The sequence below is a fragment of the Pezoporus occidentalis genome, unplaced genomic scaffold, assembly GCF_034315485.1.
Source record: "Pezoporus occidentalis ecotype Australia unplaced genomic scaffold, CSIRO_AGI_Poc_V1 ctg68, whole genome shotgun sequence".
Classification (NCBI taxonomy): Eukaryota; Metazoa; Chordata; class Aves; order Psittaciformes; family Psittacidae; genus Pezoporus; species Pezoporus occidentalis.
The window spans coordinates 1,807,787-1,822,390 of record NW_026916030.1 but is presented as its reverse complement, the minus strand read 5'-3'; the positions used below and the strand labels follow the sequence as shown (position 1 = coordinate 1,822,390).

Sequence of the window (14,604 nt, the reverse complement as noted above, 5' to 3'; positions counted from 1 at the left end):
TGCAGCACTTCATATGCCGTCTGTGAAAGAAACTATCCCCTATGTTTTCCTTTTGTACTCTTTTTGTGAATTCCTGTGTCTCCATTTCTGGCACTAGCTGCTGCTATTTTTGTTCTTTGCTTTCTTGTTTTAGGGAAAAAAAAAGTTCCTAAATAATACACGTGCCATTCATTATTTGTATTTTCAGACACAATAGACTGAGTCAACATCTATTGTAACTTAAGGAGATTTACAACAAATGTCATTTTGGCACTTGATGACTGAGTATGACAGTTAAAAGCTTGCCTTGACTCCAGGGAACTGGCAGATGAAGGGACAAGTTTCCTTCTCACAGCTCCAGGCACAGTTCAGCTTGGTTCAGCAGAACTGAGACAGAGTCTGATACAAAGTCCAGTTGCATGCATCTTTATTTTTATTGAATAGCTGCCCAAAAGCAGCATGTCCAAGAACTTTAAAATTACTGTTTTCCCTCTCTCTTAGGAATATCCTTGATCCAGAGGGTTGAATATGTGGAAAGAAGATAGTCACGCCTGATGCAATTTTTAATCTTGGCTCTGTGAGTATTTTTTATTAATTCTTCAAACTCTTCTAAGAAGCATAGGAAGATACTACTGATTCCAATAATGACTGGATATGAACTCACATTGCAGAGGAAAGTAAACTTACGTGCTCAGTGAGGTTGTCCAGGCAGCCCACCTGTAAGCACTTCTACTTTCGAACTGGACAATACTGTTGAGAGAGTAATGTGTATTAGGAGACCTAATTGTGTCTCAGGAATGATTCATCTCATAAACTCCTGTTTCTTATTTCTAAGTACAGAGATACTGACTCACCTGTCCCTGCTAAGGTGAAACTGAAGATTTCTTTAAAGCACAGTTCTGTTGTATCAAAAAGATCAAATGATATTCAGATGTGTCATGGCTCACACTACTTAGATACCAGTTAAAATAATTCCCATACTTATTGCAGAGAGTAGCTAAGATGGCCTTTAATTTAAACTCTACCTACATCATTAATATAACTTTGCTCTGCTGTTTTCCAGTTTTCACTGTATTCACTGTATTCCAGTTCACACAGTATTCACTGTGTGCTGGATAAAATCAGATGAAAGCAGGAGCAAAGAGATTGAAAGAATTACAGCCAACGGCATGAACAAGAATTTTCTTCATTCAAGTCAATCAGATCCATGTAAGGTAAGTCATAGTTAACATCTAGGACAATGGCTGAAATAATGTTTAATGTGTATAGCTTTCATAAGTAAGTAATTTTAAGGGAAATAACTCAGTTATATCTGTATCCTTTAACCTCAGTCAATATGTAAGTATAGCAGGGCCCATTCTGCAGTGCAGAATTTCCTGAGACCAATGGGACTAAATTGTCCCACAAGGCTGTTGATGGTTTCTGTTGCAACTTTAAAGGGTTCAAGGTTTCTTTGCCTTCTCCAGCTGACGCTGGAATATCTGGAATATTATCTATGTACCTGTATATCATATATGCTAAATATCAAACTGGTACACAGTATAAAATGCATAAAGTGAAGTGTTTTGTCTCCATCTTTTACACAGAAGGGTTGGATTTTTGTTGTTTGTTAAAATATTCTGGTGTAGGAATGTCTGGTGAGCATCTGTAAATCTCCCGTTACACAGCTAAAAACGAATTGTCAGCAGTATGTTGCAGGTAGTACTTAGAAATACAAAACTAGAACAAAAAATAGTAATAAAAAGAACTTGCAGTGAGTTATGGATGACAAAACTGTATTACCAAGAGCAGTCAAATGACTTTATCAAGGCCACAGACAAGGCCAGTTGAAGAACTGTAACACTCACTGAAGTATCCTGGCATTCAATGTGAGTTTATCAAACTGCAGCAACTCCAGAGAAAAAAGAAAGTGCAACATAAACCAAACAAACATGTTCTGCTGTTTCCTCTCTGTGTCAAGAGGCTCAAATGAGTGTCAAGCAACATCTTAAGATCAGGCACCAAAATACATTTTCCTATTGACTGCTAACAGCAAAACAAAGACATCTGACAGAATGTTGACTTTATCAAGTGGTCTTAAAATAGATGAAATCACAACGACGTGGAGGTGTGTATAAATACCAGTGTAGGAAGATTTACCTTCCTCACGTGGCATGGCGTGACTTCCATATGAAAACCATGGGGGGGGAAGGTTTATCTGTACTTTCGTCTGTTTCACACTTGCAAATTAAGTTGGCAAATATCTACTGCATCTAGTTAGTAAGACAAGAGCTGATCAAATGACATGGGATTGATTTTAGAATCTGTTACGATGCTAACCTTAGTGACTTGTAGCTGGAGAGGTCCAAGGTACTAAGTAACTCACAGGGTTAATCCCAGCCAAAATAGAAATTCTTGGAATAATCACTGCTTAGATGACTCATCTGCATTATGAAATGGAAATTATTTCAAAACACATTCTGTATTTCCATGCTTACTGGGGATTCTGGACATCAGAAATATCCTTTTATATCTGAATTGTACACAATGTTTTTCTATTCCTTGGTTGTTTATATACGTGGTGTGCAAGTCTCTAAATGTTCCAGCCTTTGAATCACCAGCTAATAGCTTTAGTGGCTCCAGAAAAACATGCCTTCAACTGCTACACTTCTGCAGCCTCCTCAAAGGCCAGCCAGCCCATGTATGTGGGATTGCTGCTCTGCCTACACAGTCAGGCACATGCCCAGAAAGCTCTGTGCTTTAGTCCAAATTCATTCTCACATCTCCTAGAATAGAGATGATTGATGTAGTCTGTCAGTTGTGGCAGGATGCCAAGGGCCATGTCTAAACAGGATTTTTATTGTCATTTATTGATATAAGAGTACATCACAGGCAACCTAGCCTCCAAAGGGAACTTCACAGTTGCTCCTAGTGATACACACAGGCAATCTCAGAAAGCAGGACCCACTAAATGAGTTTGGTCATTACACTTTCATTCCTTTTTGATGTATTTCCCTCATCAGCCATTGAATAAGAAAATTCACCAGATGCCATTCTGATGTGCCTCTCCCTGAATACTCTTGGCAGATATGTGAGACCTGAATCAGTTGAATTCCTGAGAGAACAACTCTAAGGGTTAATACTATTCAAGTCTTTTAGTTATTTTTAAAAATACATGTTTCTGTCCATTTCTATTTGTATTTTACTGATTTTTAGATAGTTAAGTGTCACAAAATGAACTGATTTCTCTCTTCACTTCATTGCAATAAAAAAATTAACCTAATTGATGCAAGCTAGTAAGTGGCTTGAATAGAAATTCCACCCTATTATGCACAGTGACACATGAAACTTGCGCTCTTTTGGTCTGACCATGAGAGCTGCTGGGCTGCATCTAACTACTGTGACTAATTTAGGAAGAGAGCCAAATGGTGCCATTCTCCAGCCATTGCTTTACTAGCAGTGCAAAACTGATTTTGTGTAGTTAATCTTTCAGTATATGCCACAAGCTCTAAGTAGCCTTAGCCAGAGAAGTGGTCTGTGAAAGGTGTTATTGAATTAGCAATACCCTCCAGATTTAGAACAGGAATGCTAAATCCCTGGAACAGGTTAATACTCTAACTTTGTAGTAACTTGAAGTGACTGTAATAATTCTTCCTCAGCTGACCTGAAAATATATATTAAATACTAGGTGAAAGAGAAAATTGCTTCTGCGAGCTAGTAGATGCAAGTTCAAGTTACCACATGATTTTTGTTATGATGGTTCACTCAGAATCTGAAATCATCTGGAAGAAGAGGAATACTGAGTTCTTTGTTCAGTCGATTTGGGCAATGTAATGCCAGAATATCACACCAGAATTATTTTCTATCATTGTGTAGCAATGAAAATGTTCAGGATAGGCACAGCCTCCCTTCTGAGTCAGCAGGAGGGATCCTGAGTTGGGTAGAGCTATCCCAAATCCCAGCATTGAATCCTTAGTAAGATTTCTTTCAAGTTCAAAAAACTTGGGCTTTTATAAATAATCTCAAACTCCCACTCCACAAACAGAGAGTTGTGGAATGCACTGACAGAGGTCAGGAGATTCATTTATAGTTGGGGTGTGGAAGGGATGAGTGAAAACACACTGAGGAAATCCATCTTTTCTTTTGAGGGAATATCATTTTGAATTTAAAACAAAATCACTGAGAGCTGCCAGTTTGGTGTTCATCCATCAGGAGTTGTCTCACTTGACCCTATGTACAGAGGCTTATTTTCAGTCTATGTAAATGTTAATGTTTATGCATGTCTCCAAGCAAAATGTGTTCTTAATCTCCTGCTGAATTCTTACATCAGAACAAACTGAAATTTGGCATGGCCACCAGTGATTTTCCAGTAAAAAAACCTACCTTATAGGAGTTCCATATGCTTTCAATTCTTAAGATATTTAATAATGTTTTCACCTCTAATTAGGAGGAATATCTGGGTTTGGCTCTTCCAGTCTCGTGGGAACTAAAAGTATGGTTTTGCCAGTTTCAGGGTCATTACAAAATTCCAGTCCTCATGTTAAATTTTGCTTTTCAAGTTCTGAATGAACTCAGAATTTGGATACATGTTGAAGCAGCAACTGATTTCCTGGAAAATCCTAAACTAAATTAGATACTACAACTGTCATAAACAGAACATTTAAGTTTAGAAAACAATAGCAGAGAAATCTTGAGTAAAGGTCACTATATTCAACCCTTTGTTTCTATCCCAGGAATTATTTATTTCACACAGGTGGTTATTTATAAAATCATTATATTTAACCATATTCCTAGCTAGAAGTCATGAAATACAGATTATTCCTAAGGTGCTGTGGTTCGAACTGTATTTCCTTTATTTATTTGCTACTTTATGACTAAAATGGCAATTTCTTTTGCAAGTCAAGCAAACAGTTCTGTTTGGTGCACTTTGAATCAGCTGAGATAGTAAGCCACAAAAACTAGGGTTCACAATGGAAAACCAATTGTCTCTTAATGACAGCAGCCCCTCTGGTGCTGGTTAAATGTACTCCAAACTAAACAGCAAGAAGTTCAGAGTCTGGGATTAGAACACTGTAAGCTGGTTTCAAGGAGCCCTGTCATGGACTCGCATTGTCTAATTTGGCTTTACAAGAGTAACCTCAACTCTGCATTCTTTCCACCAGTGATTAGATGTTCTCTGCAGTTTGTACTGTGAGGACATGGAGCACATCCTAAGCTCCTGCAAACCACTGGTGGTACAATTGTTTTTGGAGGAGCTATACTTTTTATGTACCTAGATCTGGAGGTACAGTATTTCTTTCACTGAATCACAAAACACAAATGTGAAAATTCGTTTTCAAAGAGAAAATACTTTATCACCACCTCACATGTCCACACACAAGGAGATTCATGTTTCATTGTGCCAGTTTATACCTGCTGAAATGGGATTTACAATACATAGATGTAAATGCTAGTGTTGGTGACAGACTGGGCATAAACTGCAGCCATAACTGAAGACTCACGCTTGCTGCGTGGCTGCACTGTCTGTCCCTGCCAGACCCTGATTAGCCACTTTTCCTTCATTATTTAGGAAAAGAAATATACCATAAAAACATCCTTTCACTGCCCAAATCATTAAATTTTCCATAAAAGCCTACTGCTGTCGGGTCCTAGAGGTGTTCACCCCAAGCTCTTACAGCTGGGTAGAAATAGGTATTAGTTTCCACCATCTGTGTAATTCCACAGGTTTGAAGTTACGAGTCTATGCAATATTAAAAGCTGGTTTGTTTCTAGCACAGATTGATTAGGACATATTAGTATAGCATGTATTGAATAATTGTTTCAAGTGAAGTTTGCAGTTGCTTTTGGTGTGTGTGAAGGGTGATGCAGAGATACAGTTATAAACAGAACTAGAAGGCTGTTTTGGTCCCAGTTTTCACTGAACTTCCCTCACACCTTTCATGCCATGTTCAACAATGGTTTGAGGGGAACCATTCTGGGTGATAACCACAGCACTGATCGCCAGAGCTCAATGTTGGCTGTCAGATAAGAGCTTTCAAAGCAGCCAATAAAAAATATTAGCTTGGTGAAATTTAGAGGAGGGTGCAAGGACTCGCACTCCCATTGACAAAAGAAGTCTGGAGATAATTTGTGGCAGAGATTTTGATTCCTGGAATGAATCTTTTTTTACATAGTGAATGAAAAGGCAGTATATGAGGGGTTTTCTGCACGAAGTAATCAAGAGATGTCTTTTCATGCTAGAACTTCAAACTCCATGAAACTTGCCCAGCTTGTGGTTATGCACAGTTACTCAACCCAAGCTGACAGGGGAATCTTCTTTGTGTCCCTGGTGTCACTTGTGGCTTCCTATCAAAGCTGAATAACTTCACCATTTCAGAGTTTCCAAATGACACTGAAGAAGCTTGGCACAATCAGCTAAGCTTCTGTTTTGGTCAGGAATCTCCAAACAAGCTAGGATCAAAAACTTCCCATGGAAACAGGAGGGGGCAAATTAATCTGCAACATAATCTAATAGAATTCCATGGATTTATTAGCAGAAACTGGGGGAATGTGTCTAAACCCACATGCATTCAAACCAGATTCTTAGAAAGCCATGCTCCTGTGTATAGGTCTGTGTCCACTGGTTCTGCTGATCTCTTCTAACTGCTTCCCAGTTCTGAACAGCTCCGAGGTGAGTACTACCAGAGAGTAGCCCAGCCCAGAAACACCTCCTAAGGCCCTGCCTGCCAGTCCCTGAGCTTTGAAGCAGAATATTCATGATAAGAAAAAGTGTTAGATGTGATGTTTCAATAACCAGATTAAAAACTGCTGAATTTCCTTCCTGCACATCTCTTGCCACAAAGAGAATACAACCTTAGCTTGTGAAAATTTGCCACAATTCTGCACTGCTGCACTAGGAAGCCAATCTGTATTTTGATTTCTTCCAGAGTGACCCACTGTTACTGAACCTGGACAGATGGGAGCATTCATTTTCTGAGCACTTTGTGCCCTATTCATTTGTTTTGGGGCTTCAACATCCAATTTATGATGCAGATGTTCAACATGGGAGATACAAATTTTGTTTTCTTGGCTGAATTGCAAGGACACTGCTGGGAATTTGTATGTGATGATGTGCTTTTGGAGTCCTATCACTGCCAAAGCTGCCAAGATACTTGGCCTCATGAGAGGACTCTTTCTGTTCAGGATTTTGAGCACTAAGCCTGCTTGCCTCTGTTCAGAATATAGACCTGTCTTTCTATATGCCTGTTCTCTTCCACTTCCAACTTTTTCATTCAGGCTTCTCCTATGATAAAAGTATATTTTCCTTTCTCCTTCAGGTTCCTGCATCTTGGTTGGTGAACACTCAGGAGTTTGTTTGCTGTAGTGATGTTTTGATGGGGGCTTTAGTTTTCCTTACAATGCCATTTTCTTCCTGTGAAACCTTGGATAATGCTTGGAACTTCTGTGCTCCCTGAGTTGCCAATAAGAAGGAGGTACAAATAGATGCTGTCAGTGGTGGTGTGGAAATCATGCAGGTTTGTGAGCCATGCTGAAAAATACTATTGGAAAGATAAGCCCAGTGCTATTAGTCACTCTACAGTAGCAAAGTGAATTACGAGCTCAGTGGTAGAGAGATGCGGGTTAGTGTGTAGTCAGTCTCTTTGTGCTTCTATCACATGTAAAAGAACATTTTCTAAACATATCTTTTTTCCCTTAGCAGCAAAATGAGTAACTTCTGAAAGGGTTAGTGGTGACTTACCAGAGCCTTCACTTTCCCCTCAGTTCTTGTCATTCATGTGAATTAATGAAGATATTATTAAAGAAACCTGTTGTTTCCTTTCTCTGTTTCCACTAATTAGTTCTAGTCAAATATACCCAATGACAATTGCCTTGGTTTCTGGTGCACAGGGTACAAGTGACCTGAGCAATCGATAGAATATCCACATTTTGACAGCTGTTTTATAGTCCAAAGAGGTTGAATCTGAACTTGTTTTTTCATGTTACATCCAGAGCTTTGGGAGAGTGTTTTGGCAGGCTTCCTGATGGGCACAGCTCCCGTTCCCAGAGTTCTCTCCAAAGCATTAAGAATGGAAATAACAGCTAAGAATTTTCCAGTTTAGATCAGGCTCTGTGTACGTTAAGAGAAACAGAAGCATAACCGCAAGTACCACCATAAAGCCTTTAATGTAGACAGGCTGCAGCAGAAAGCAGAGCTTAACCTGGTGAAACTCTCATAAACTGGTCAGTATTGGCTTCATGTATTTGCACCCCGTGTTTGTCTTGATATGGAGATGTAGTGACTACATGGGTATACCACCAAGAAGCTTTTTAATGTAAAGATCTGCCTAGCTAGGTTGCCTAAAATCAGAGGCAGGCTTAGTGATCTCTTAATGATGTTTTACTCTGAAATAGGATTGCTTATAGGAAACTATAAAGGCCACTGTGACAAACACTTAATACTTTTCTTTGCTCTCTTCTCTTCAGGGTGATTCCTTGGTTTGCGTCGTGAAAATTGCTTTAATGAGTGACAAAAATAAGATAAATGGTACACAGCATCTATTTTACGGGTGTTTTTTTTCTGACAAATGCTGGAGAAGTGCTCCAGACACACCAATACCAGGAATCTGAGGATAATACTGTGTTACAGAGAGCATGAGCTGGAAAAAAACCTTGAGGCAGAGTGGGGATGAAGGAAAAAGAATTGATTCCTGATTTCTCTTTGAGGATTACAGTCCAAATCTTGTGGAAGTTAGTGGGAAACTTTCCATCTCCTCTAATAGGAGTTGGGCCAGATCCTCAGGATATAGCTTTACCAAAGCAGGGCTGCAACTGGTAGTAGGCACAGGCAGATAGAACAAAAACAATTTAAAGGAATTTACTGTAGACAAGAGATTGAATTGTGGCAAAGCTGTCACCTTTGCTGAGGATAACAATATATCCAATGTCATGATCTTCATGCTGTTTGGTTTTTAATCTTGAAGATGCATTGATGGAATCTCACAGCTACTCTGTTGTACTCCTGTTTTATGGGTAGCTTAAGTCAGGAACGAAGTAATAGCATAGTCATTAAAGAACTACTTAATATCAGAGCTATGAGCAGGCAGGAATCCTGGCTTGGAGCACTCAGCTTCAGTTCCTAGAAGTTCCGTGTCTCACAGGGACTGGATCTTTTACTACCAAGTTTTCCTTGCTGTGTTTTACCAATTTCTCAGGGTTTCCTAGAACATGTGCTCATTTCCAGATAATTTATACTCACTGAAAATTATGTTTTCATAGAACGAGACATCCCTATCTCAAGCATCTCTCCAAAATGAGATTCTCAGCCCTGGAAATACTGTTTGCACTTCAGCTACTATCTTTAAAACACTTAGCATCTGAGCCTGAACACCACTTTAAAATGTACTGAGAAATTGATTTTATTAAGCATGTCAAGCCTTTGGATTATTTTAAAAAGACAATACTCAAATACATTCCCTTACAAGCTTTTTTCTTGGGTGTAAGAATGATCATTCACCTTAAATAGTAGCACAGTGCCCTGCAATGCCAAGCGTTGGTGGAATGGCTCTACAATAAAGTCAAGCTTCACATTTTAATCTCTCTCTGAGCCACATCCTGTTTTCAGTTAACTGATCTCAGAGGGGGGAAATTTACCAGAGGAAATATCTCTAGCTTGGAAAGTACCAAAAACTTATCTTTAGTTTCTTTGTGTAATTCAGCACCTCTTAAGACAGAGGTGTCATACTTTTGAAAAGCCTCAAAGCAAAAGCAAAGGAGCAAGCTCCCAGCACGGAAAGGAGGGGGGTAGCTGCCCCTTCATCCTGAAACAAAAACTGACCTGCTGGTGTAACACTGATCTTTCTGAAATCAGCAACTTGCAGCTCTTGATGTTCTGAAAGCTTCAAAAGCCACATCCAGAAATGTTTTAAGAACTTTTTCAGAAGCTAGCTCACATCTGGGCAGAACCTGCCTGTGCCAGGTTAACTTGCCACAAGTTGTAACAGCCCTAATCACAAAAGAAAGCAAGCAAACGTTTCAGGCCAAGGACTGCTAAGATTGTATCACACCTTCCCCACAGACACTGAACTTCAGTTTAATGCATGGCCCTGGTGACTCTGCACTTGGAGCATCTGCACACACATTTACACACGAAGAAGTAGAGAGAAGGAAGTGGAAATGAAGAGACGTTACATGTGATTCTGCAAGTATTCAGTAGGGAAAGTCTTCTCCGTTATGGAGGTGGATGTTGACATTTAAATTGGAAGCCTTAATAAAACAGACATCCTTTTCCTCTATGACAATTTCATTGCCAAATCTTATTAACATCCTGGCTCTTGGTAAAGGTCACGCAAGCAGGAGCCATGGCTACAGTTGGTCAGATAATTGCACACCCACATCGCTAAATTAGTGTTTTCTTGTGCTGTGACACTATTATTGAACTGCACATGATGCTTTTCATCTGGTGAGATCTAAGGTTTTTCCAAAAGGAAGCAAATGGGATTGCCTCTTTACAGAGGAAGGTGGAAGCATCTACTAGACTCAGATTTTTCTGACAATGTAAGGCTCAAATCCTTTTGGAAAGTCTTGTATGCTAGTCCCTTTTGGAAAGGGACTACAGGGTGGAACTGAAAGGAGTATTTGTTCCACAGGTGTATTTTTAATAAAACACATTGTGAATATAAATGGAGGAAACTTTTCAGATAAATTGCTGGCAAAAATGGGACTTTTGCTATTAAAAACCCATCAGGAGATGGTCCTTCTCTGTCTCTAGGGCCCGTGAATGAACCAGTCCACAGCTGTGAAATGACACTGCCCATGCAGCAGAGAAGCCAAGTTACGTTCTACAGGCAGCAGAGCTTGGAAGGGCAGAGAGAACCGAGCAGCAACCTGCCTCAGATAGACAGGTACGTTCTTACCGTGTTCTGCAGACGTTTTTCATACTTCAGTTATCTTCAGTTTACCATGAAGAAGATGATTGAAAATTTCAATCTCAATTATTTTATACAAATATTTTTCATCCTGGTTTTTGGTACCATTATGGGTTTCTTTGGCCTCTATTCTGCAAACAGTGCTAGGCTTGGTGCTTATAGTATCCTCACAATACTGTATGCTTGCAAAATTAATTTTCCCTGTGTGTACACAGACTTCCAGTCTATTTGCTCTATAAAGGATAAATGCTTATCCTACCCATGGACCTGGCTACCTTTTGAGAGGTTCTTTCCTTAGGTATATTTGGTTTTAAGCTAAACTGCCCTTTTGAAGTCTAGAAAAATGTTTTCTTTATTCTCGCTTTGTTTGACATCGTCCTTCTGAGACAAAAAGGTAGAAGTTTAATGGCATTTTTTCCCAGGAAATCTTCCATAAACACAGTATGTGTGTAGCAAAGGAATGCATGAAAAAGAATGATGTTATATCATACAGAGCTGAGTCACACAGAGTTGTGTGAGCAGGATTTGGGATGTTCTTAGCTTCTGCATGAAAATAGGAACACAGCTGTTCATAACAACTACAGGAGAAAAAAGTTCTGGAATTAGTTCTGGTATTTCTTGTAGCAGTGCAGGAAAGCACTACTGCTTATACTTATTTGAAGAAAGGGTATGTTGTGATCCCAGAAGCTGCTCTCCTTTCCTTCTGTTATTCAACATAGCTGTTTGGTATTGTATTTGATAACCTGTAATACGTAAGGGGCAGTCACCCAGAACAGCTGTTCCAGATGTGGAACTACTCTGTGTGCACACACAACACAGGAGGGTGTCCACTGATGGGTAATAACCTCATCTCAAGGTACCTGGATGTGAACAGTGTTGTAAACGCAGCTTCACAAGCCAAGTGAAGCATCTCGAGAACCACCTTTGCTTTTGATTTTTAATTTTCAGCTAGGACCCACCCCCTGTGGTATTCCCCAAGTTTCCTGCTCAAGGAAGAGCCAACAGATTTGCATCTGCAACTTTCTCTCTTCTGACTGAATCCTACCAGGTCGGTAATTTCATAGTGAACTTTGTCAGGGGAAACGAGGATCTTCTCCCCTGACAGTGATGATTTCTTTGTAGAAATCGTTACTGCACTGTGAGCATCTTCAAAGGATTTGCATCCGTTGTTTAATGCCTCTCGTTAGGCTGGTGTTGGGAACGCTATCTGTATCTGAGTGCAGCTGGAGGTGAGGCACAGCACAGCTTGCTTGAGGCTTCCCAGCAGGGTTCACAATTCAAGTCAAGCCTCCCACTCTTTTACTGGGGGCAGCGGGTTTCCCCCAGCAGAGGTGTGGAGAGGGCGTTTTGCACTGTAACTTCGCCGTGGGAGGCAGGAATCTGTCACAGCCCGGGTTCCCCTGTCCCATGGCCACAACCACCCCAGTTTCAGGAACTAGATACGCACATTCAGCCAGCCCGGGGGAATCTGCTCCCTTGGCGCTTTCTTCGCTCCGTTCCCCATCCCCGGAGCCGGGGGCAAGGCCGGCTTCTCGCCGGTCCCCGAGGCGCGCTGGGGGCTCCCCGCTCCTCCCGGCCTCGGCGAGGCAGCAGTCGCAGGAGCCGCCCGGCTGCGCTTCGTCTGCCCGCGGCACGGGCTCCCCCACCGGGCCGAGCACCGGCCTCCGGGCCCGGCACCGCCCCGCCGGCCGGCCCCTTCCCCGGCCACCCGCCCCAGCCGTGGCCTGGGCTGCCGCCGGGGCGCCGGGCTCAGGTAAGCGGAGCGGGTGGGAGCGAGGAAGGGCCCCCCGCCGAGGGGCCTCCCGGGGCGCAGGAGCCTGATCCCTGTAGCACGCTTCGGAGAGCAGCTGCAGGGCTGGCGGGGACTGCCCGGCTCCATCCGCCCTGCGGAGCCGGCGATGGGGAGAGAGGGTGCCCGCCGAGCCGGGGCTGCCGGATCCGCTCCCTGCCCTCCGCTGCCGTTCTCCCGGGCGGTATCGGTATGATCCACCCGTGCGTGTGCTCCAGGGGCGGCCCGTCTGCCCCCTCCTCACCTGGGTACCAACCCGTGACAACTTCCTTAACCCGCAGGTGCACGTTTGGTGCTGCTGGTTTTATGGTTCTTGGCAGACTGGGAAGCTCCCTGTCAAATGCCTGGAGAGCCCAAGGGAATTGCATAAGCTAGGCTGCAGAAAGTGCTGTTTGCTCAAAAAAGAGTGCTTTAAATGCAGGGTACATCCTACCCACCGCTGCAGCTCTGCCTGGCCCAGTGCAGGCAGGCTGGCTTCTTTTTGTAGACATCTGTCAGTCGATCATAGAATCAGAGAATAGTTAGGGTTGGAAAGGACCTTAAGATCATCAAGTTCCAACCTCCCTGCCATGGGCAGGGACATCTCACACTAAACCATGGCACCCAAGGCTCTGTCCAACCTGGTCTTGAACACCACCAGGGATGGAGCATTCACAACCTCCCTGGCAGACCATTCCAGTGCCTCACCACCCTAACAGGAAAGAATTTCTTCCTTATATCCAATCTAACCTTCCCCTGTTTAAATTTGAACCCATTACCCCTTGTCCTATCACTACAGTCCCTAATGAAGAGTCCATCCCCAGGATCCCTATATTACTTTTGATACTACTGAGACAGGTTATTGTGTGTCAGTACCGTTGTAGGAAAAAAAGCAGATTTATGAAGGCATTATTATGATCAAACTGCACCAGGTTCCTGGGTGAAAACCTTTCCTGGATTTCCAAGCAGCTGTGAAGACACCAGGATCAGTTTTAGGTCCATTTCCAAAAATATTCAACCACACAGCTCTTGTAACCAAAAACAATACTGAACACATGTGACATGTGCTTCAAGGTATATCTGCTAAGAGCACAAGTGTTAAGCTTTTTGTGGACTTAGTTCTTTCATTTCACTGCTAGTTATATGACTTCAGAAAAGTCACTGTGAACTCATTTGCTCGGTTCCTGCATCTGTGAAGTGTGATCACAGATTTGGGCTGCTGGGAATTGAAGGTGGTTGGGGATTTACTCTATAGGAAACACTTGTGTGTGACTTGGACTGATGGGATTGTAGCTCTGAGATGATGGCTATACTTACTTCATCTTTCTGTGCACTAAAAAACCCTGGAAAGAAACCCCCAAGCCTTCATTTTAATACACTGTCAATTTTCATGTAGTGTTTGAGGGAAATTTTAAGTCTGTACAGTAATTTCCTGCTGGTACCTATTCAAACCCTCCTGTGACATTTAGTCACGCATGTCAGCTGCAGGCTCTCAATAAAACAGGTCACTAGATTGCAGCACAGGTTTGGAGCTGTTGTTATATTCTCTCACATCAAAGTGGGCTTGTGTCTGCTTGTTTGAACACCAATTTTTTTTCCTTCCCTTTGACAGTAGTTTACTTCAGATGGCTGAGAAAACAAGCAGAGGCCCGCAGGATGGCCCTGGCTCGTCTCCTGATGAAAATGAATTTCCTTTTGGATACCCCACTAACATTTGTGAGGATGTGCCTGATCAGAAGTACCTGTGCAGCAACTGCAATAACGTTCTGAAGAAGGCCCTGCAGACGCTCTGTGGGCACAGGTACTGCTCAGCCTGCCTCGCCTGGATTGCACGGTAGGTCCTTGGGGCACTGCCATGGCTGAAAGCACTCCTGAGAGCTGCATTGTGCTGGGCAGATGACTGTGGCTACCTGGCCCACAGTCATTTCACTGTCTGCAAGTACTACCTGAAGGATACTCTCTACCTCATTCTTT

At 42.2% G+C, this 14,604-nt stretch overlaps 1 protein-coding gene across 3 annotated transcripts in view; it reads left to right on the top strand.

The window, feature by feature from the left end:
* Positions 1-998: 998 nt before the first annotated feature.
* TRAF1 (TNF receptor associated factor 1) overlaps positions 999-14,604 on the top strand; it is a 28,204-nt gene continuing 14,598 nt past the window's right edge. Inside the window, exons 1-4 of one of the 3 annotated variants that reach the window (XM_062641522.1) lie at positions 999-1,193; positions 10,706-10,838; positions 11,811-11,910; positions 14,243-14,464. In XM_062641522.1, the coding sequence (XP_062497506.1) occupies positions 14,256-14,464 (209 nt within the window). In that variant the 5' untranslated portion in view covers positions 999-1,193; positions 10,706-10,838; positions 11,811-11,910; positions 14,243-14,255. Of the gene's footprint in view, positions 1,194-10,705; positions 10,839-11,810; positions 11,911-13,467; positions 13,863-13,886; positions 14,465-14,604 lie in introns of those variants that run through there. The other 2 variants (XM_062641524.1, XM_062641523.1) reach the window with 2 other exon arrangements.